General features: G+C 55.9%; 1 protein-coding gene across 1 annotated transcript in view; it reads right to left on the reverse strand.

Annotated features, from left to right (window-relative positions):
• mmp14a (matrix metallopeptidase 14a (membrane-inserted)) overlaps positions 1–16,858 on the reverse strand; it is a 75,309-nt gene extending 58,451 nt beyond the window's left edge. Inside the window, exon 1 of the mRNA XM_041176024.1 lies at positions 16,381–16,858. Within this exon, the coding sequence (XP_041031958.1) occupies positions 16,381–16,473 (93 nt within the window). The 5' untranslated portion in view covers positions 16,474–16,858. The remainder of the gene's footprint in view (positions 1–16,380) is intronic.
• Positions 16,859–22,462: the final 5,604 nt, after the last annotated feature.

Here is a 22,462-nt window from a genome sequence, read left to right on the forward strand (position 1 = left end):
AGAGCGAGAAAGCGAAGAGAGAGTGAGAAAGCGAAGAGAGAGTGAGAAAGCGAAGAGAGAGTGAGAAAGCGAAGAGAGAGTGAGAAAGCGAAGAGAGAGTGAGAAATCGGAGAGAGTGTGAGAAAGCAGGGAGAGAGTGAGAAAGCGGGAGAGTGCGACAAAGCAGGAAGAGAGCGAGAAAGCAGGGAGAGCGCAAGAAAGCGGGGATAGAGCGAGAGAACGGGGAGAGTGAGAGAAAGCGGGAAGAGAGGGAGAAAAGAGGGAGAGAGCGAGAAAGGGGGGGAGTGAAAAAGCGGGGATAGAGTCCGAGAAAGTGGGGATAGAGCGAGAAACCGGGGAGAGAGCGAGAAACCGGGGAGAGAGCGAGAAACCGGGGAGAGAGCGAGAAACCGGGGAGAGAGCGAGAAACTGGGGAGAGAGCGAGAAACCGGGGAGCGAGCGAGAAACCGGGGAGAGAGCGAGAAACCGGGGAGAGAGCGAGAAACCGGGGAGTGAGCGAGAAACCGGGGAGAGAGCGAGAAACCGGGGAGAGAGCGAGAAACCGGGGAGAGAGCGAGAAAGTGGGGAGAGAGCGAGAAAACAGGGTGCGTGCGAGAAAGGAGAGAGTGAGAATGCAGGGGGAGAGCGAGAAAGCGAGAAAGCGGGGAGAGAGCGAGAAAACAGGGTGCGTGCGAGAAAGGAGAGAGTGAGAATGCAGGGGGAGAGCGAGAGAGCGAGAAAGCGGGGAGAGAGCGAGAAAGCGGGGAGAGAGCGAGAAAATGGAGAGAGCGAGAAAGCGGGAAGAGAGCGAGAAATCGGGAAGAGAGCGAGAAAGTGGGTAGAGAGCGTGAAAGCGGGGAGAGCGTGAAAGCGGGGAGAGAGCGTGAAAGCGGGGAGAGAGCGAGAAAGCGGGGAGAGAGCGTGAAAGCGGGGAGAGAGCGAGAAAGCGGGGAGTGAGCGAGAAAGTCTGGAGAGAGCGAGAAAGCGAGGAGAGAGTGAGAAAGCGGGGAAAGAGCGAGAAAGTGGGGAGTGAGCGAGAAAGTCTGGAGAGAGCGAGAAAGCGAGGAGAGAGCGAGAAAGCAGGGAGAGCACGAGAAAGCGAGGAGAGAGCGAGAAAGCAGGGAGAGCACGAGAAAGTGGGAAGAGAGTGAGAAAGTGAGGAGAGAGCGAGAAAGCGGGGAGAGCGCAAGAAAACAGGGAGAGAGCGAGAAAACAGGGAGAATGAGAAAGAGCGAGAAAGGGGGCGAGCGCAAGACAACGGGGAGCAAGCGAAAAGCAAGGAGAGCGAGAAAGGGGGAGAGAGCGAGAAAGCGAAGAGAGAGCGAGAAAGCGAAGAGAGAGTGAGAAAGCGAAGAGAGAGTGAGAAAGCGAAGAGAGAGTGAGAAAGCGAAGAGAGAGTGAGAAAGCGGGGAGAGAGCGAGGAAGCGGAGAGAGAGCAAGAAAGCGGGGAGAGAGTGAGAAAGTGGGGAGAAAGAGAGAAAGCGGGGGGAGAGCGAGAAAGCGGGTAGAGAGCGAGAAAGCGGGTAGAGAGCGAGAAAGCGAAGAGAGAGTGAGAAAGCGAAGAGAGTGAGAAAGCAAAGAGAGAGTGAGAAAGCGGGGAGAGAGTGAGAAAGCGGGGAGAGAGTGAGAAAGCGGGGGGAGAGTGAGAAAGCGGGAGGAGAGCGAGAAAGCGGGAAGAGAGCGAGAAAGCGGGTAGAGAGCGAGAAAGTGAAGAGAGAGTGAGAAAGCGAAGAGAGAGTGAGAAAGCGGGGACAGAGCGAGAAAGCGGGGAGAGAGCGAGAAAGCGGGGAGAGAGCGAGAAAACGGGAGAGAGCGAGAAAACGGGAGAGCGAGAAAACGGGAGAGAGCGAGAAAACGGGAGAGAGCGAGAAAACGGGAGAGAGTGAGAAAGCAGGGGGAGAGCGAGAATGCGGGGGGAGAGCGAGAAAGCGGGGGGAGAACGAGAAAGCAGGGGAGAGCGAGAAAGCGGGGGGAGAGAGAGAAAGCGGGGAGAGAGTGAGAAAGTGGGGAGAGAGAGAGAAAGGATGGAGAGAACGAGAAAGGGGGGAGAGAGAGAAAAAGTAGGGAGAGAGCGAGAAAGCGGGAAGTGAGCGAGAAAGCGGGAAGAGAGCGAGAAAGCGGGAAGAGAGCGAGAAAGTGGGAAGAGAGCGAGAAAGCGGGAAGAGAGCGAGAAAGGACGGAGAGAGTGAGAAAGTGGGGGGGAGGGAGAAAGCGAAGAGAGAGCGAGAAAGTGGGGAGAGCGAGAAAGCGGAGAGTGCGAGAAAGCGGAGAGTGCGAGAAAGTGGGGGGGAGAGTGAGAAAGCGGGGAGAGAGTGAGAAAGCGGGGAGAGAGTGAGAAAGCGGGGAGAGCGAGAAAGCGGGGAGAGAGCGAGAAAGCGGGGAGAGAGCGAGAAAGCGGGGAGAGAGCTAGAAAGCGGGGAGAGCGAGAAAATGGGGAGAACGCGAAAAGCAGGGAGAGAGCAATAAAGTGGGGATAGAGTGAGAAAGTGGGGGAGAGCGAGAAAATAGGGAGAGAGCGAGAAAGCGGGAGAGAGCGAGAAAGCGGGAGAGAGCGAGAAAGCGGGGAGAGAGCGACAAAACAGGGGGATCTAGAAAATGGGGAGAACGTGAGAAAGCGGGGAGAGGTCGAGAAAGTGGGGAGAGAGCTAGAAAGCGGGGATAGAGTGAGAAAGTGGGGGAGAGCGAGAAAATGGGGATAGAGTGAGGAAGCAGGGAGAGAGCGAGAAAGCGGGGAGAGAGTGAGAAAGTGGGAGAGAGCGAGAAAGCGGGAGAGAGCGAGAAAGCGGGGAGGGTGCAAGAAAGTGGGGGGAGTGCGAGAAAGCGGGGAGAGAGCGAGAAAGCGGGGAGAGAGCGAGAAAGAGGGGGGAGTGCGAGAAAGTGAGGAGAGCGCGAGAAAGCGGGGAGGGTGCAAGAAAGTGGGGGGAGTGCGAGAAAGCGGGGAGAGAGCGAGAAAGCGGGGAGAGAGCGAGAAAGAGGGGGGAGTGCGAGAAAGTGGGGAGAAAGCGAGAAAGTGGGGAGAGCGCGAGAAAGTGGGAAGAGAGTGAAAAAGCGGGGAGAGAGCGAGAAAGTGGGGAGAGAGCGAGAAAGCGGGGAGAGAGAGCGAGAAAGTGGGAAGAGAGTGAAAAAGTTGGGGGAGAGCGAAAAAGCGGGTAGAGAGCGGGAAAATGGAGAGAGCGAGAAAGTGGGGAGAAAGCAAGAAAGCGGGTAGAGAGCGAGAAAATGGTGAGAGCGAGAACGTGGGGAGAGCGCGAGAAAGTGGAGAGCGCGAGAAAGCGGGGAGAGAGCGAGAAAGCGGGGAGAGAGCGAGAAAGCGGTGGGAGAGCGAGAAAGCGGGGAGAGCGCGAGAAAGCGGGGAGAGCGCGAGAAAGCGGGGAGAGCGAGAAAGCGGGGAGAGAGCGAGAAAGCGGGGAGAGAGCGAGAAAGCGGGGAGAGAGCGAGAAAGCGGGGAGAGTGTGACAAAGCAGGGAGAGAGCGAGTAAGTGAGGAGAGAGCGAGAAAGCAGGGAGTGAGCGGGAAAGCGGGGAGAGAGCGAGAAAGCGGGGAGAGAGCGAGAAAGCGGGGAGTGAGCGGGAAAGCGGGGAGAGACCGAGAAAGCGGGGAGAGAGCGAGAAAGCGGGGAGAGAGCGAAAAAGCGGGGAGAGAGCGAGAAAGCGGGGAGAGAGCGAGAAAGTGGGGGGAGAGCGAGAAAGTCTGGAGAGAGCGAGAAAGCGAGGAGAGAGCAAGAAAGCAGGGAGAGCACGAGAAAGCGAGGAGAGAGTGAGAAAGCAGGGAGAGCACGAGAAAGTGGGAAGAGAGCGAGAAAGTGAGGAGAGAGCGAGAAAGCGGGGAGAGCGCGAGAAAACAGGGAGAGAGCGAGAAAGTGGGGAGAGAGCGAGAAAGTGGGGAGAGAGCGAGAAAGCGGGGAGAGAGCGAGAAAGGGGAGAGTGAGAAAGCGGGGGAAGAGAGCGAAGAAGTGGGGAGAGAGAGAAAGCGGGGAGAGAGCAAGAAAGGGGGAGAGTGAGAAAGCGGGGAGAGAGTGAGAAAGTGGGGAGAGAGCGAGAAAGAGGGGAGAGTGCGAGAAAGTGGGGGAGTGCGAGAAAGTGGGGGGAGTGCAAGAAAGTGGGGAAAAGCGAGAAAGTGGGGAGAGCGCGAGAAAGTGGGGAGAGCGCGAGAAAGTGGGAAGAGAGTGAAAAAGCGGGGAGAGAGCGAGAAAGTGGGGAGAGAGCGAGAAAGCGGGGAGAGAGCGAGAAAGTGGGAAGAGAGTGAAAAAGTTGGGGGAGAGCGAAAAAGCGGGTAGAGAGCGGGAAAATGGAGAGAGCGAGAAAGTGGGGAGAAAGCAAGAAAGCGGGTAGAGAGCGAGAAAATGGTGAGAGCGAGAACGTGGGGAGAGCGCGAGAAAGTGGAGAGCGCGAGAAAGCAGGGAGAGAGCGAGAAAGCAGGGAGAGAGCGAGAAAGCGGGGAGAGAGCGAGAAAGCGGGGAGAGCGCGAGAAAGCGGGGAGAGCGCGAGAAAGCGGGGAGAGCGCGAGAAAGCGGGAGAGCGAGAAAGCGGGGAGAGAGCGAGAAAGCGGGGAGAGTGTGACAAAGCAGGGAGAGAGCGAGAAAGTGAGGAGAGAGCGAGAAAGCAGGGAGTGAGCGGGAAAGCGGGGAGAGAGCGAGAAAGCGGGGAGAGAGCAAGAAAGCGGGGAGTGAGCGAGAAAGCGGGGAGAAAGCGAGAAAGCGGGGAGAGAGCGAGAAAGCGGGGAGAGAGCGAGAAAGTGGGGGGAGAGCGAGAAAGCGAGGAGAGAGTGAGAAAGCAGGGAGAGCACGAGAAAGTGGGAAGAGAGCGAGAAAGTGAAGAGAGAGCGAGAAAGCGGGGAGAGCGCGAGAAAACAGGGAGAGAGCGAGAAAGTGGGGAGAGAGTGAGAAAGTGGGGAGAGAGCGAGAAAGGGGAGAGTGAGAAAGCGGGGGAAGAGAGCGAAGAAGTGGGGAGAGAGAGAAAGCGGGGAGAGAGCAAGAAAGGGGGAGAGTGAGAAAGCGGGGAGAGAGTGAGAAAGTGGGGAGAGAGCGAGAAAGCGGGGAGAGAGCGAGAAAGCGGGGAGAGAGCGAGAAAACGGGGAGAGAGCGAGAAAACGGGGAGAGAGAGAGAAAGCGGGGAGAGAGCGAGAAAGCGGGGAGAGAGCGAGAAAGCAGGGAAAGAGCGAGAAAGCGGGGAAAGAGCGAGAAAGTGGGGGAGAGCGAGAAAGTCTGGAGAGAGCGAGAAAGCGAGGAGAGAGCGAGAAAGCAGGGAGAGCACGAGAAAGCGAGGAGAGAGCGAGAAAGCAGGGAGAGCACGAGAAAGTGGGAAGAGAGCGAGAAAGTGAGGAGAGAGCAAGAAAGCGGGGAGAGCGCGAGAAAACAGGGAGAGAGCGAGAAAACAGGGAGAGTGAGAAAGAGCGAGAAAGGGGGCGAGCGCAAGACAACGGGGAGCAAGCGAAAAGCAAGGAGAGCGAGAAAGGGGGAGAGAGCGAGAAAGCGGGAAGAGAGCGAGAAAGCAAAGAGAGAGCGAGAAAGCGAAGAGAGAGCGAGAAAGCGAAGAGAGAGCGAGAAAGCGAAGAGAGAGTGAGAAAGCGAAGAGAGAGTGAGAAAGCGAAGAGAGAGTGAGAAAGCGAAGAGAGTGAGAAAGCGAAGAGAGAGTGAGAAAGCGGGGAGAGAGCGAGGAAGCGGGGAGAGAGCGAGGAAGCGGAGAGAGAGCAAGAAAGCGGGGAGAGAGTGAGAAAGTGGGGAGAAAGAGAGAAAGTGGGGAGAGAGCGAGAAAGCAGGGAGAGAGAGAGAAAGCGGGCAGAGAGTGAGAAAGGGAGAGTGAGAAAGCGGGGGAAGAGAGCGAAGAAGGGGGGAGAGAGAGAAAGCGGGGAGAGAGCGAGAAAGTGGGGAGAGATCGAGAAAGCGGGGGGAGAGCAAGAAAGTGGGGAGAGAGCGAGAAAGCGGGGAGAGAGCGAGAAAGCGGAGAGAGCGAGAAAACGGAGAGAGCGAGAAAGGGGGTGAGTGCAAGACAGCGGGGAGCAAGCGAAAAGCAGGGAGAGCGAGAAAGGGGGAGAGAGCGAGAAAGCGGGAAGAGAGCGAGAAAGCGGGCAGAGTGAGAAAGCGAAGAGAGAGTGAGAAAGCAAAGAGAGTGAGAAAGCAAAGAGAGAGTGAGAAAGCAAAGAGAGAGTGAGAAAGTGGGGAGAGAGTGAGAAAGCGGGGAGAGAGTGAGAAAGCGGGGGGAGAGCGAGAAAGCGGGAAGAGAGCGAGAAAGCAGGTAGAGAGCGAGAATGCGGGGGGAGAGCGAGAAAGCGGGGGGAGAGAGAGAAAGCGGGGAGAGAGTGAGAAAGTGGGGAGAGAGAGAGAAAGGATGGAGAGAACGAGAAAGGGGGGAGAGAGAGAAAAAGTAGGGAGAGAGCGAGAAAGCGGGGAGAGAGCGAGAAAGCGGGAAGAGAGCGAGAAAGCGGGAAGAGAGCGAGAAAGTGGGAAGAGAGCGAGAAAGGATGGAGAGAGTGAGAAAGTGGAGGGGAGGGAGAAAGCGAAGAGAGAGCGAGAAAGTGGGGAGAGCGAGAAAGCGGAGAGTGCAAGAAAGTGGGGGGGAGAGTGAGAAAGCGGGGAGAGAGTGAGAAAGCGGGGAGAGAGTGAGAAAGCGGGGAGAGAGCGAGAAAGCGGGGAGAGCGAGAAAGCGGGGAGAGCGAGAAAGCGGGGAGGGCGAGAAAGCGGGGAGGGCGAGAAAGCGGGGAGGGCGAGAAAGCGGGGAGGGGGAGAAAGCGGGGAGAGCGAGAAAGCGGGGAGAGCGAGAAAGCGGGGAGAGAGCGAGAAAGCGGGGAGAGAGCGAGAAAGCGGGGAGAGCGAGAAAATGGGGAGAACGCGAAAAGCGGGGAGAGAGCGAGAAAGTGGGGATAGAGTGAGAAAGTGGGGGAGAGCGAGAAAATAGGGAGAGAGCGAGAAAGCGGGGAGAGAGCGAGAAAGCGGGAGAGAGCGAGAAAGCGGGGAGAGAGCGAGAAAGCGGGGGAGAGTGAGAAAATGGGGAGAACGCGAGAAAGCGGGGAGAGAGCGAGAAAGGGGGAGAGAGCGAGAAAGCGGGAAGAGAGCGAGAAAGCGAAGAGAGAGCGAGAAAGCGAAGAGAGAGCGAGAAAGCGAAGAGAGAGTGAGAAAGCGAAGAGAGAGTGAGAAAGCGAAGAGAGAGTGAGAAAGCGAAGAGAGAGTGAGAAAGCGAAGAGAGTGAGAAAGCGAAGAGAGAGTGAGAAAGCGGGGAGAGAGCGAGGAAGCGGGGAGAGAGCGAGAAAGTGGGGAGAAAGAGAGAAAGTGGGGAGAGAGCGAGAAAGCAGGGAGAGAGAGAGAAAGCGGGCAGAGAGTGAGAAAGGGAGAGTGAGAAAGCGGGGGAAGAGAGCGAAGAAGGGGGGAGAGAGAGAAAGCGGGGAGAGAGCGAGAAAGTGGGGAGAGATCGAGAAAGCGGGGGGAGAGCAAGAAAGTGGGGAGAGAGCGAGAAAGCGGGGAGAGAGCGAGAAAGCGGAGAGAGCGAGAAAACGGAGAGAGCGAGAAAGGGGGCGAGTGCAAGACAGCGGGGAGCAAGCGAAAAGCAGGGAGAGCGAGAAAGGGGGAGAGAGCGAGAAAGCGGGAAGAGAGCGAGAAAGCGGGCAGAGTGAGAAAGCGAAGAGAGAGTGAGAAAGCAAAGAGAGAGTGAGAAAGCAAAGAGAGTGAGAAAGCAAAGAGAGAGTGAGAAAGCGGGGAGAGAGTGAGAAAGCGGGGGGAGAGCGAGAAAGCGGGAAGAGAGCGAGAAAGCAGGTAGAGAGCGAGAATGCGGGGGGAGAGCGAGAAAGCGGGGGGAGAGAGAGAAAGCGGGGAGAGAGTGAGAAAGTGGGGAGAGAGAGAGAAAGGATGGAGAGAACGAGAAAGGGGGGAGAGAGAGAAAAAGTAGGGAGAGAGCGAGAAAGCGGGGAGAGAGCGAGAAAGCGGGAAGAGAGCGAGAAAGCGGGAAGAGAGCGAGAAAGCGGGAAGAGAGCGAGAAAGGATGGAGGGAGTGAGAAAGTGGAGGGGAGGGAGAAAGCGAAGAGAGAGCGAGAAAGTGGGGAGAGCGAGAAAGCGGAGAGTGCGAGAAAGTGGGGGGGAGAGTGAGAAAGCGGGGAGAGAGTGAGAAAGCGGGGAGAGAGTGAGAAAGCGGGGAGAGAGTGAGAAAGCGGGGAGAGAGCGAGAAAGCGGGGAGAGCGAGAAAGCAGGGAGGGCGAGAAAGCGGGGAGGGCGAGAAAGCGGGGAGGGCGAGAAAGCGGGGAGGGCGAGAAAGCGGGGAGGGGGAGAAAGCGGGGAGAGCGAGAAAGCGGGGAGAGCGAGAAAGCGGGGAGAGAGCGAGAAAGCGGGGAGAGAGCGAGAAAGCGGGGAGAGCGAGAAAATGGGGAGAACGCGAAAAGCGGGGAGAGAGCGAGAAAGTGGGGATAGAGTGAGAAAGTGGGGGAGAGCGAGAAAATAGGGAGAGAGCGAGAAAGCGGGGAGAGAACGAGAAAGCGGGAGAGAGCGAGAAAGCGGGAGAGAGCGAGAAAGCGGGAGAGAGCGAGAAAGCGGGAGAGAGCGAGAAAGCGGGGAGAGAGCGACAAAACAGGGGGATCGAGAAAATGGGGAGAACGCAAAAAGCAGGGAGAGAGCGAGAAAGTGGGGATAGAGTGAGAAAGTGGGGGAGAGCGAGAAAATGGGGATAGAGTGAGGAAGCAGGGAGAGAGCGAGAAAGCGGGGAGAGAGTGAGAAAGTGGGAGAGAGCGAGAAAGCGGGAGAGAGCGAGAAAGCTGGGAGACAGCGAGAAAGTGGGGAGCGATCGAGAAAGCGGGGAGGGTGCAAGAAAGTGGGGAGAGCGCGAGAAAGCGGGGAGAGAGCGAGAAAGCGGGGAGAGTGCGAGAAATAGGGGAGAGAGCGAGAAAGAGGGGAGAGAGCGAGAAAGAGGGGGGAGTGCGAGAAAGTCGGGGGAATGCGAGAAAGTGGGGGGAGTGCGAGAAAGTGGGGAGAGTGCGAGAAAGTGGGGAGAGCGCGAGAAAGTGGGGAGAGCGCGAGAAAGTGGGAAGAGAGTGAAAAAGCGGGGAGAGAGCGAGAAAGTGGGGAGAGAGCGAGAAAGCGGGGAGAGCCGGGAAAATGGAGAGAGCGAGAAAGCGGGGAGAAAGCGAGAAAGCGGGGAGAGAGCGAGAAAGTGGGAAGAGAGTGAAAAAGTTGGGGGAGAGCGAAAAAGCGGCTAGAGAGCGGGAAAATGGAGAGAGCGAGAAAGTGGGGAGAGAGCAAGAAAGTGGGTAGAGAGCGAGAAAATGGTGAGAGCGAGAACGTGGGGAGAGAGCGAGAAAGCGGGGAGAGTGCGAGAAAGCGGGGAGAGAGTGAGAAAGCGGGGATAGAGTGAGAAAGCGGGGATAGAGTGAGAAAGCGAGGATAGAGTGAGAAAACGGGGGAGAGCGAGAAAGCGGGGAGAGAGCGAGAAAGCGGGGATAGAGTGAGAAAGCGGGGATAGAGTGAGAAAGCGGGGTTGAGCGAGAAAGCGGGGATAGAGTGAGAAAGCCGGGATAGTGTGAGAAAGCAGGAAAGAGCTAGAATGCGGGGAGAGAGCGAGAAAGCCGGGAGAGAGTGAGAAAGCGGGGGGAGGGCAGGAAAGTGGGGGTGTGCGAGAAAGCAGGGAGAGCGCGAGAAAGCGGGAAGAGAGTGAGAAAGCGTGGAGGGTGAGCAAGAAAGTGGGGAGAGAGCGAGAAAGCAGGGAGAGTGCGAGAAAGCGGGAAGACAGCGAGAAAGCAGGGAGAGAGCGAGAAAGCAGGGAGAGAGCGAGAAAGCAGGGAGAGAGCGAGAAAGCAGGGAGAGTGCGATAAAGCAGGGAGAGAGCGACAAAACAGGGAGAGAGCGAGAAAGCGGGGATAGAGTAAGAAAGCAGGGAGAGAGCGAGAAAGCGGGGAGAGAGTGACAAAACAGGGAGAGCGAGAAAATGGGGAGAACGCGAGAAAGCGGGGAGAGAGCGAGAAAGTGGGGAGAACGAGAAAGCGGGGAGAGAGCGAGAAAGCGGGGGAGAGTGAGAAAATGGGGAGAACGCGAAAAGCGGGGAGAGAGTGAGAAAGCGGGGAGAGAGCGAAAAAGCGGGGAGAGAGCGAGAAAGCGGGGAGAGAGCGAGAAAGCGGGGAGAGAGCGAGAAAGCGGGGAGAGAGTGAGAAAGCGGGGATAGAGTGAGAAAGCGGGGATAGAGTGAGAAAGCGAGGATAGAGTGAGAAAGCGAGGATAGAGTGAGAAAACGGGGGAGAGCGAGAAAGCGGGGAGAGAGCGAGAAAGCGGGGATAGAGTGAGAAAGCGGGGATAGAGTGAGAAAGCGGGGGAGAGCGAGAAAGCAAGAAAGAGCTAGAATGCGGGGAGAGAGCGAGAAAGCCGGGAGAGAGTGAGAAAGTGGGGGGAGGGCAGGAAAGTGGGGGTGTGCGAGAAAGCAGGGAGAGCGCGAGAAAGCGGGAAGACAGCGAGAAAGCAGGGAGAGAGCGAGAAAGCAGGGAGAGAGCGAGAAAGCAGGGGGAGAGCGAGAAAGCAGGGAGAGAGCGAGAAAGCAGGGAGAGAGCGAGAAAGCAGGGAGAGTGCGACAAAACAGGGAGAGAGCGAGAAAGTGGGGATAGAGTAAGAAAGCAGGGAGAGAGCGAGAAAGCGGGGAGAGAGTGACAAAACAGGGAGAGCGAGAAAATGGGGAGAACGCGATAAAGCGGGGAGAGAGCGAGAAAGTGGGGAGAGCGAGAAAGCAGGGAGAGAGCGAGAAAGCGGGGGAGAGTGAGAAAATGGGGAGAACGCGAAAAGCGGGGAGAGAGCGAGAAAGCGGGGGAGAGAGCGAGAAAGCGGGGAGAGAGCGAGAAAGCGGGGTGAGAGCGTGAAAGCGGGGAGAGAGCGAGAAAGCGGGGAGAGAGCGAGAAAGCGGGGAGAGAGCGAGAAAGCGGGGAGAGAGCGGGAAAGCGGGGAGAGAGCGGGAAAATGGAGAGAGCGAGAAAGTGGGGACAGAGTGAGAAAGCAGGGAGAGAGCGAGAAAGCGGGGAGAGAGTGAGAAAGCGGGGATAGAGTGAGAAAGCGGGGATAAAGTGAGAAAGCGGGGATAGAGTGAGAAAACGGGGGAGAGCGAGAAAGCGGGGATAGAGTGAGAAAGCTGGGATAGTGTGAGAAAGCGGGAAAGAGCTAGAATGCGGGGAGAGAGCGAGAAAGCCGGGAGAGAGTGAGAAAGCGGGGGGAGGGCAGGAAAGTGGGGGTGTGCGAGAAAGCAGGGAGAGCGCGAGAAAGCGGGGAGAGAGCGAGAAAGCAGGGAGAGAGCGAGAAAGCGGGGAGAGAGCGAGAAGTGGGGAGAGAGCGAGAAAGCGGGGATAGAGTGAGAAAGTGGGGAGAGAGCGAGAAAGCGGGGATAGAATGAGAAATTGGGGAGAGACCGAGAAAGCGGGGATAGAGTGAGAAAGCGGGGATAGAGTGAGAAAGCGGGGATAGAGTGAGACAGCGGGGGAGACCGCGAGAAAGCGGGGAGAGAGCGAGAAAGCGGGGGAGAGAGCGAGAAAGCGGGGAGAGAGCGAGAAAGTGGGGAGAGACCGAGAAAGCGGGGATAGTGTGAGAAAGCGGGAAAGAGCTAGAATGCGGGGAGAGAGCGAGAAAGCCGGGAGAGAGTGAGAAAGCGGGGGGAGGGCAGGAAAGTGGGGGTGTGCGAGAAAGCAGGGAGAGCGCGAGAAAGCGGGGAGAGAGCGAGAAAGCGGGGAGAGAGCGAGAAAGTGGGGAGAGAGCGAGAAAGCGGGGATAGAGTGAGAAATTGGGGAGAGACCGAGAAAGCGGGGATACAGTGAGAAAGCGGGGATAGAGTGAGAAAGCGGGGGAGACCGCGAGAAAGCGGGGAGAGAGCGAGAAAGCGGGGAGAGAGCGAGAAAGCGGGGAGAGAGCGAGAAAGTGGGGAGAGAGCGAGAAAGCGGGGATAGAGTGAGAAAGTGGGGAGAGAGCGAGAAAGCGGGGATAGAGTGAGAAATTGGGGAGAGACCGAGAAAGCGGGGATAGAGTGAGAAAGCGGGGATAGAGTGAGAAAGCGGGGGAGACCGCGAGAAAGCGGGGAGAGAGCGAGAAAGCAGGGAGAGTGCGACAAAACAGGGAGAGAGCGAGAAAGTGGGGATAGAGTAAGAAAGCAGGGAGAGAGCGAGAAAGCGGGGAGAGAGTGACAAAACAGGGAGAGCGAGAAAATGGGGAGAACGCGAGAAAGCGGGGAGAGAGCGAGAAAGTGGGGAGAACGAGAAAGCGGGGAGAGAGCGAGAAAGCGGGGGAGAGTGAGAAAATGGGGAGAACGCGAAAAGCGGGGAGAGAGTGAGAAAGCGGGGAGAGAGCGAAAAAGCGGGGAGAGAGCGAGAAAGCGGGGAGAGAGCGAGAAAGCGGGGAGAGAGCGAGAAAGCGGGGGAGAGAGTGAGAAAGCGGGGATAGAGTGAGAAAGCGGGGATAGAGTGAGAAAGCGAGGATAGAGTGAGAAAGCGAGGATAGAGTGAGAAAACGGGGGAGAGCGAGAAAGCGGGGAGAGAGCGAGAAAGCGGGGATAGAGTGAGAAAGCGGGGATAGAGTGAGAAAGCGGGGGAGAGCGAGAAAGCAAGAAAGAGCTAGAATGCGGGGAGAGAGCGAGAAAGCCGGGAGAGAGTGAGAAAGTGGGGGGAGGGCAGGAAAGTGGGGGTGTGCGAGAAAGCAGGGAGAGCGCGAGAAAGCGGGAAGACAGCGAGAAAGCAGGGAGAGAGCGAGGAAAGCAGGGAGAGAGCGAGAAAGCAGGGGGAGAGCGAGAAAGCAGGGAGAGAGCGAGAAAGCAGGGAGAGAGCGAGAAAGCAGGGAGAGTGCGACAAAACAGGGAGAGAGCGAGAAAGTGGGGATAGAGTAAGAAAGCAGGGAGAGAGCGAGAAAGCGGGGAGAGAGTGACAAAACAGGGAGAGCGAGAAAATGGGGAGAACGCGATAAAGCGGGGAGAGAGCGAGAAAGTGGGGAGAGCGAGAAAGCAGGGAGAGAGCGAGAAAGCGGGGGAGAGTGAGAAAATGGGGAGAACGCGAAAAGCGGGGAGAGAGCGAGAAAGCGGGGAGAGAGCGAGAAAGCGGGGAGAGAGCGAGAAAGCGGGGAGAGAGCGTGAAAGCGGGGAGAGAGCGAGAAAGCGGGGAGAGAGCGAGAAAGCGGGGAGAGAGCGAGAAAGCGGGGAGAGAGCGGGAAAGCGGGGAGAGAGCGGGAAAATGGAGAGAGCGAGAAAGTGGGGACAGAGTGAGAAAGCAGGGAGAGAGCGAGAAAGCGGGGAGAGAGTGAGAAAGCGGGGATAGAGTGAGAAAGCGGGGATAAAGTGAGAAAGCGGGGATAGAGTGAGAAAACGGGGGAGAGCGAGAAAGCGGGGATAGAGTGAGAAAGCTGGGATAGTGTGAGAAAGCGGGAAAGAGCTAGAATGCGGGGAGAGAGCGAGAAAGCCGGGAGAGAGTGAGAAAGCGGGGGAGGGCAGGAAAGTGGGGGTGTGCGAGAAAGCAGGGAGAGCGCGAGAAAGCGGGGAGAGAGCGAGAAAGCAGGGAGAGAGCGAGAAAGCGGGGAGAGAGCGAGAAGTGGGGAGAGAGCGAGAAAGCGGGGATAGAGTGAGAAAGTGGGGAGAGAGCGAGAAAGCGGGGATAGAATGAGAAATTGGGGAGAGACCGAGAAAGCGGGGATAGAGTGAGAAAGCGGGGATAGAGTGAGAAAGCGGGGATAGAGTGAGAAAGCGGGGGAGACCGCGAGAAAGCGGGGAGAGAGCGAGAAAGCGGGGAGAGAGCGAGAAAGCGGGGAGAGAGCGAGAAAGTGGGGAGAGACCGAGAAAGCGGGGATAGTGTGAGAAAGCGGGAAAGAGCTAGAATGCGGGGAGAGAGCGAGAAAGCCGGGAGAGAGTGAGAAAGCGGGGGGAGGGCAGGAAAGTGGGGGTGTGCGAGAAAGCAGGGAGAGCGCGAGAAAGCGGGGAGAGAGCGAGAAAGCGGGGAGAGAGCGAGAAAGTGGGGAGAGAGCGAGAAAGCGGGGATAGAGTGAGAAATTGGGGAGAGACCGAGAAAGCGGGGATACAGTGAGAAAGCGGGGATAGAGTGAGAAAGCGGGGGAGACCGCGAGAAAGCGGGGAGAGAGCGAGAAAGCGGGGAGAGAGCGAGAAAGCGGGGAGAGAGCGAGAAAGTGGGGAGAGAGCGAGAAAGCGGGGATAGAGTGAGAAAGTGGGGAGAGAGCGAGAAAGCGGGGATAGAGTGAGAAATTGGGGAGAGACCGAGAAAGCGGGGATAGAGTGAGAAAGCGGGGATAGAGTGAGAAAGCGGGGGAGACCGCGAGAAAGCGGGGAGAGAGCGAGAAAGCGGGGAGAGAGCGAGAAAGCGGGGAGAGAGTGAGAAAGCCGGGAGAGAGCGTGAAAGCGGGGAGAGAGCGAGAAAGCGGGGAGAGAGCGAGAAAGTGGGGAGAGACCGAGAAAGCGGGGATAGAGTGAGAAAGCGGGGATAGAGTGAGAAAGCGGGGGAGACCGCGAGAAAGCGGGGAGAGAGCGAGAAAGCGGGGAGAGAGCGAGAAAGCGGGGAGAGAGTGAGAAAGCCGGGAGAGAGCGTGAAAGCGGGGAGAGAGCGAGAATGCGGGGAGAGAGCGAGAAAGCGGGGAGAGCGCGAGAAAGCGGAGAGAGAGCGAGAAAGCGGAGAGAGAGCGAGAAAGCAGGGAGAGAGCGAGAAAGTGGGGAGAGAGCGAGAAAGTGGGGAGAGAGCGAGAAAGCGGGGAGAGCGAGAAAGCGGGGAGAGAGCGAGAAAGGGTGAGAGAGCGAGAAAGCGGGGAGAGCGAGAAAGCGGGGAGAGTGTGAGAAAGTGGGAAGAGAGCAAGAAAGGGTGAGAGAGCGAGAAAGCGGGGAGAGCGAGAAAGCGGGGAGAGCGAGAAAGCAGGGAGAGCGAGAAAGCAGGGAGAGCGAGAAAGCAGGGAGAGCGAGAAAGGGGTGAATGAGAAAGGGGAGCGAGAAAGCGGAGAGAGTGAGAAAAAGGGATAGAGCAAGAAAGCCGAGATAGAACGAGAAAGTGGGGAGAGCGCGAGAAAGTGGGGAGAGTGAGAAAGCGAGTAAGGGGGGAGAGCGAGAAAGGGGGAGAGCCCGAGAAAGTGGGGAGAGAGTGAGAAAGGGGGAGAGTGAGAAAGGAGGAGAGTGCGTGAAGGGGAGAGAGCGAGAAAGGGGGAGAGCGAGAAAGGGGGAGAGCGAGAAAGGGGGAGAGCGAGAAAGGGGGAGAGCGAGTAAGGGGGAGAGCAAGAAAGGGGGAGAGCAAGAAAGGGGGAGAGCGTGTGAAGGGGGGAGTGCGAGTAAGGGGGAGAGCGAGAAAGGGGGAGAGTGAGAAAGGGGGAGAGCGCGTGAAGGGGGAGAGTGAGAAAGGGGGAGAGCGAGTAAGGGGGAGAGCGAGTAAGGGGGAGAGTGCGTGAAGGGGGAGAGTGAGAAGGGGGAGAGTGAGAAAGGGGCGGATCGAGAAAGGGGGAGAGCGAGAAAGGGGGAGAGCGCGTGAAGGGGGAGAGTGAGAAAGGGGGAGAGCGAGTAAGGGGGAGAGCGAGTAAGGGGGAGAGTGCGTGAAGGGGGAGAGTGAGAAGGGGGAGAGTGAGAAAGGGGCAGATCGAGAAAGGGGGAGAGCGAGAAAGGGGGAGAGTGCGTGAAGGGGGGAGAGTGAGTAAGGGGGAGAGTGAGAAAGGGGGAGAGCGAGTAAGGGGGAGAGCGAGTAAGGGGGAGAGTGAGAAAGGGGGCGAGTGCGTGAAGGGGGAGAGTGAGAAAGGGGGAGAGTGAGAAAGGGGGAGAGCGAGTAAGGGGGAGAGCGAGTAAGGGGGAGAGCAAGAAAGGGGGAGAGTGAGAAAGGGGGAGAGTGAGAAAGGGGGAGAGTGAGAAAGGGGGAGAGCCCGTGAAGGGGGGAGGGTGAGAAAGGGAGAGAAAGCGAGAAAGTAGGGAGAGCAAGAAGGAGGAGAGCGAGAAAGCGGGGAGAGAGCAAGAAAGGGAGAGAGCGAGAAAGGGGGAAGGAAAAGGGAGGTTAGAGAGAAAAGGGGGGAGAGAGAGAGAGAGAGGCAGAGCGAAGGGGGGGAGGTGGTTGGTGGTGAGCGGAGGGAGAATGGGGAGAGAGAATGGGAGGTGGAAAGAGAAAGGGAGAAAAAATAACAGGCGAGAGAGAGAGGGAGAGAGAGAGAGAGAGAGAGAGAGCGGGGAAGAAGAGGAGAGAGAGGGTGGTGGAGAGAGCTAACAAAAGAGGGAGAGGGAGAACGGGATTGAGGTGGTTGAGGGAGAGGCTCTGGGAGCGATCCCGGTCGAGCCGAGGATCGATCGGATGGGACGCAGGAGCCAAGCACAGAAGAGTTTTGGAAAAGTTTTAAGGGGCCGAGAACGAACAAGAGCTGGGGAGAAGTTCGGCTCCCTCCGAGCTACAGTTATATATATAAATATATATATATATATATACATAAATCCAATAAAAAAAAACACACACACTTACCTCAGGGCTGAAGGCATTGGCCGAGGAGGGAAGCAGAGTGGACAGAATCCCGAACAGAGCACAGAGCCTGCAGATGCAACAGATTCCAGCCATACTCTGTCCTGTGGAGGGCTGGTGAGGGAGGGAGGGAGGAAGGGAGGGAGGGGGGGGGAGGTTTGGGGGTAGGGGGGCAGTGAATCTGCGGCTCTGCTTGATTGAAGTTGTTCTCTTTGTGCGTTTGTTAACTCCAGGGTCCACCCTCTCTCTCTGGAACTCTGACACACTCACTTGCGCCTGGATCCGCTGCGTGTGTGTGTGTGTGTGTGTGTGTCTGTGTCTCTCTGTGTGTGTGTGTGTCTGTCTGTCTGTGTGTACGTGTGTGTGAGACAGAGAGGGAACGCACTGACGGGCTGAGTGTCTGAGGTGGTACACACAGAGGGAGAGAGGGAGCAGGAGCGGGAGCCAGACCCGTCTGCTGGCTCTGTCTGCAGGATTTGGCTCTTTCCCAGGGTGGGGACCTCCCCCTTCTTCAGTGCCTACTAGGGATCCAGGAATATACCACCCGCTGCAGCCCTTAAAAGGGCCGCGTCACCCTCTCGCGGTGGGACCCACACCCCGATTGGGAGACAGGGCAGTCCCACCCCTGCCCTCCGCTGGAGCGGTGCCAGCGAAACCCGGGGCACCTTCAGCATTCCTTGCACATGTGTTTATCCCTTTTAACAGTATGGATGAAAAAAAACTCCACTAACCACCCACCACCCCCGCCCGCCCACCCCCCCACCCCAACCTCCCCACCACCACCCCAACCCCTAGGCACAAGCTACAGTTTGGCATTGGTTCACATGAGATCTCTTTTTTAATGAGGCAGCAGACAGGAGAGAGAGAGAGAGAGAGAGAGAGAGAGAGAGAGAGAGGGGCGGAGAGGTTTAGGGAGGGAATTCCAAAGCTGAGTCCCATCCCTACCCCCACCCCCCACCCAACCCCCGATGGTGGAGCGATGTGAATCGGGGAGAACGGTCGAGAGGGTTGTAGCGGACTGGAGGAGGTTACAGAGATAGGGAGGGTGGGAGGGGGCTGGAGGAGGTTACAGAGATAGGGAGGGGTGTAGGGGCTGGAGGAGGTTACAGAGATAGGGAGGGGTGTAGGGGACTGGAGGAGGTTACAGAGATAGGGAAGGGTGTATGGTCTGGAGGAGGTTACAGAGATAGGGAGGGGTGTAGGGGACTGGAAGAGGTTACAGAGATAGGGAGGGGTGTAGGGGCTGGAGGAGGTTACAGAGATAGGGAGGGGTGTAGGGGACTGGAGGAGGTTACAGAGATAGGGAGGGGTGTAGGGGCTGGAGGAGGTTACAGAGATAGGGAGGGTGGGAGGGGGCTGGAGGAGGTTACAGAGATAGGGAGGGGTGTAAGGGCTGGAGGAGGTTACAGAGATAGGGAGGGGATAGGGGCTGGAGGAGGTTACAGAGATAGGGAGGGGTGTAGGGGCTGGAGGAGGTTACAGAGATAGGGAGGGGTGTAGGCGACTGGAGGAGGTTACAGAGATAGGGAGGGGTGTATGGTCTGGAGGAGGTTACAGAGATAGGGAGGGGTGTAGGGGACTGGAGGAGGTTACAGAGATAGGGAGGGGTGTAGGGGACTGGAGGAGGTTACAGAGATAGGGAGGGTGGGAGGGGGCTGGAGGAGGTTACAGAGATAGGGAGGGGTGTAGGGGACTGGAGGAGGTTACAGAGATAGGGAGGGTGGGAGGGGGCTGGAGGAGGTTACAGAGATAGGGAGGGGTGTAGGGGGCTGGAGGAGGTTACAGAGATAGGGAGGGGTGTAGGGGCTGGAGGAGGTTACAGAGATAGGGAGGGTTGTAGGGGCTGGAGGAGGTTACAGAGATAGGGAGGGGTGTAGGGGCTGGAGGAGGTTACAGAGATAGGGAGAGTTGTAGGGGCTGGAGGAGATTACAGAGATAGGGAGGGGTGTAGGGGACTGGAGTAGGTTACAGAGATAGGGAGGGGTGTAGGGGCTGGAGGATGTTACAGGGATAGGGAAGGGTGTAGGGGCTGGAGGGGGTTACAGGGATAGGGAGGGGTGTAGGGGTTGGAGGAGGTTACAGAGATAGGGAGGGGTGTAGTGGCTGGAGGAGGTTACAGAGATAGGGAGGGGTGTAGGGGGCTGGAGGAGGTTACAGAGATAGGGAGGGGTGTAGGGGACTGGAGTAGGTTACAGAGATAGGGAGGGGTGTAGGGGCTGGAGGATGTTACAGGGATAGGGAAGGGTGTAGGGGCTGGAGGAGGTTACAGAGATAGTGAGGGGTGTAGGGGACTGGAGGAGGTTACAGAGATAGGGAGGGGTGTAGGGGCTGGAGGAGGTTACAGAGATAGTAAGGGGTGTAGGGGGCTGGAGGAGGTTACAGAGATAGGGAGGGGTGTAGGGACTGGAGGAGGTTACAGAGATAGGGAGGGGTGTAGTGGCTGGAGTAGTTTGAAAATGAAGGTGTTATAGAGGGTGTGGAGGAGAGTTACCAGAACGTCCCTAAGGGATGAGGGGCTGGAGTTAAGGTGGAGAGGCTGGGAGAAGCTGGGATTGATCCTATCGGAGACGAGTTTAGAGGGGGAACAAGCCGAGGTGCTGGAACACGAGGAGGAATTTGTGACGGGGTAAATGGCGGGGTCGGGGGGAGGGGGGGGGCGGTGGGTGTTGTGGTGGGGGGTGGGGTGGGGTGCGAGGAAGGATTCCCCATTGGCAGCACTCTCAGTCACCCAGAGGGGTCACAGAATGAAGACGCAGGGGAAGAAGATTCATCAGGAACTCTGAAAGGGAAATTGTGTGAATCTCCGGAAAGGAAACGGTGTGTGCAGAGCAGGAATGGACTACCCGGGCGGCAGAATTCTGTAAAAATACACAGGGGGTGAATCAAAATAAACTCAGTTATACACCTGGTTCTGCGATCAGTCAGCCTGTCAGTCGAGTGCAGCGCTGCTGCAATAATACAAACACAAAAACCACTGAGCGCACAGCAAGCTGCCACAATCAGCAACGCGCGCGCGCGTGTGTGTGTGTGTGTGTGTGTGTGTGTGAAAAAAGTCCTCATTTTGTTTTTGGTAATGGTTTTTGAGTGATCCACGTTAGCCTCAGGACCCTGGTCTTCAAACAGAGAGGGACAGAGAGGCAGAGGGAGAGGGAGGAGAGACAAGAGAGGATCAGCTCCAGTTATGATTAAATTTCTCCTCCCAAAAGATAGGACCTGAAAGGCTCCCTCAGCGCTGACCCTCCGACAGTGCGGCTCTCCCTCAGCACGGACCCTACATCAGTGCGGCTCTCCCTCAGCACTGACCCTCCGACAGTGCGGCTCTCCCTCAGCACTGACCTTCCGACAGTGCGGCTCTCCCTCAGCACTGACCCTCCGACAGTGCGGCTCTCCCTACGACAGTGCGGCTCTCCCTCAGCACTGACCCTCTGACACTGCGGGGCTCCCTCGGTATGGGTTTGGGTGGGTTTGTTGGTGGCCTCTGGTCCCCTCTCCCCTTCCCCCCATCCAGAGGGGCGAACATCCGAGCGGGAGTCACGCCGAACGAAGTGTGACAGACCCCCACTCAACCCAGAGCAGACGCCGATGACAATCCCTGGGTAGACACTGCCACCTGGTGGTGGACATGCTCCTGAAACTGCGAGCGGGGAGGCAACTCCTCAGTCTTGACCTCCGACCCCCAACCTCCGCACCACCCCCATCCTCATAGCCCAAACCGGGATGGGACCCAGAGCTGTCATCAGGAACCCCTTCCAGGCCAACGAACCCGCCCCTTCTGCCACTCCGAGCTGTGGTGGTGACAAGCGTATTAACATGGGAACGTAGAAACTAGGAGCAGGAGGAGGCCATTCGGCCCCTCGAGCCTGCTGTGCCATTCATTATGATCATGGCTGATCATCCAACTCAATAGCCTGCTCCCGCTTTCTCCCCGTACCCTCTGATCCCTTTCGCCCCAAGAGCTATATCTAACGCCTTCTTGAAAACATACAATGATTGGATCTCAACCACTTTCTGTGGTAGCGAATTCCAGAGGCTCACCACTCTCTGGGTGAAGAAATTTCTCTTCATCTCAGTCCTGAATGGTCTACCCCATATCCTCAGACTGTGACCCCTGGTTCTGGACTCTCCCACCATCGGGAACATCCTTCCTGCATCTACCCTGTCTCGTCCTGTTAGAATTTTATAGGTTTCTATGCGATCCCCCCCTCATTCTTCTGAACTCCAGCGGATATAATCCTAACCGACTCAATCTCTCCTCATATGTCAGTCCCTCCATCCCAGGAATCAGTCCGGTAAATCTTAGCTGCATTCCCTCTATAGCAAGAACATCCTTCCTCAGATAAGGAGACCAAAACTGCGCACAATATTCCAGGTGTGGTCTCACCAAGGCCCTGTACAAATGCAGCAAGACATCCCTGTTCCTGCACTCGAATCCTCTCACTATGAAGGCCAACATACCATTTGCCTTCTTTACGTCCTGCTGCATCTGCATGCTTACCTTCAGCAACTGGTGTACAAGGACACCCAGGTCTCGTTGCACCTTCCCCTCTCTCAATTTATAGCCTTTCAGATAATAATCTGCCTTTCTGTTTGTGCTACCAAAGTGGATAACTTCACATTTATCCACATTATACTACATCTCCCATGCATTTGCCCACTCACTCAGCTTGTCCAAATCACACAGAAGAATCTCGGCATTCTCCCCACAGCTCACCCACTCACCCAGCTTTGTGTCATCTGCAAATTTGGAGATATTACATTAGCTCCATCATCTAAATCATTAATATATATTATGAATAGCTGGGGTCCCAGCACCGATCCCTGTGGTACCCCACTAGTCACTGCCTGCCACTTGGAAAAAGACTCATTTATTCCTACTCTTTGTTTCCTGTCTGACAAACAGTTTTATATCCAACTCAGTGCACAGCAACTAAATACACTACATCACAATACACTACATCTCAATACACTACACTTCCATACACTACATCACAATACACGACATCTCAATACACTACATCTCAATACACTACATCACAATACACTACATCACAATACACTACATCTCAATACACTACATCTCAATGCACTACATCTCAATACACTACATCATAATACACTACATCTCAATACACTGCATCTCAATACACTACTTCTCAATACACTACATCACAATACTGTACATCACAACACACTACATCTTAATACACTACATCTCAATATACTATATCACAATACACTACATCACAATACACTGCATCTCAATACACTACTTCTCAATACACTACATCACAATACTGTACATCACAATACACTACATCTTAATACACTACATCTCAATACACTATATCACAATACACTACATCTCAATACACTACATCTCAATACACTATATCACAATACACTACATCTCAATACACTACATCACAATACACTACATCTCAATACACTACATCACAATACACTACATCTCAATACACTACATCACAATACACGACATCACAATACACTACATCACAATACACTACATCACAAAACACTACATCTCAATAGACTACATCTCAATACACTATATCACAATACACTACATCATAATACAATACATCTCAATACACTATATCACAATACACTAGATCACAATACACTACATCTCAATACACTATATCACAATACACTACATCTCAATACACTACATCACAATACACTACATCTCAATACACTACATCACAATACACTACATCTCAATACACTACATCACAATACACGACATCACAATACACTACATCTCAATACACTACATCTCAATACACTACATCACAATACACTACATCTCAATACACTACATCACAATACACTACTTCTCAATACACTACATCACAATACACTGCATCTCAGTACACTACCTCACAATACACTACATCTCAATACACTACATCACAATACACTACACTTCCATACACTACATCACAATGCACTACATCTCAATACACTACATCACAATACACTACATCACAATACACTACATCACAATACACTACATCTCAATACACTACATCTCAATGCACTACATCTCAATACACTACATCAT

Source organism: Carcharodon carcharias, chromosome 27 (assembly GCF_017639515.1).
Source record: "Carcharodon carcharias isolate sCarCar2 chromosome 27, sCarCar2.pri, whole genome shotgun sequence".
NCBI classification, from domain to species: Eukaryota; Metazoa; Chordata; class Chondrichthyes; order Lamniformes; family Lamnidae; genus Carcharodon; species Carcharodon carcharias.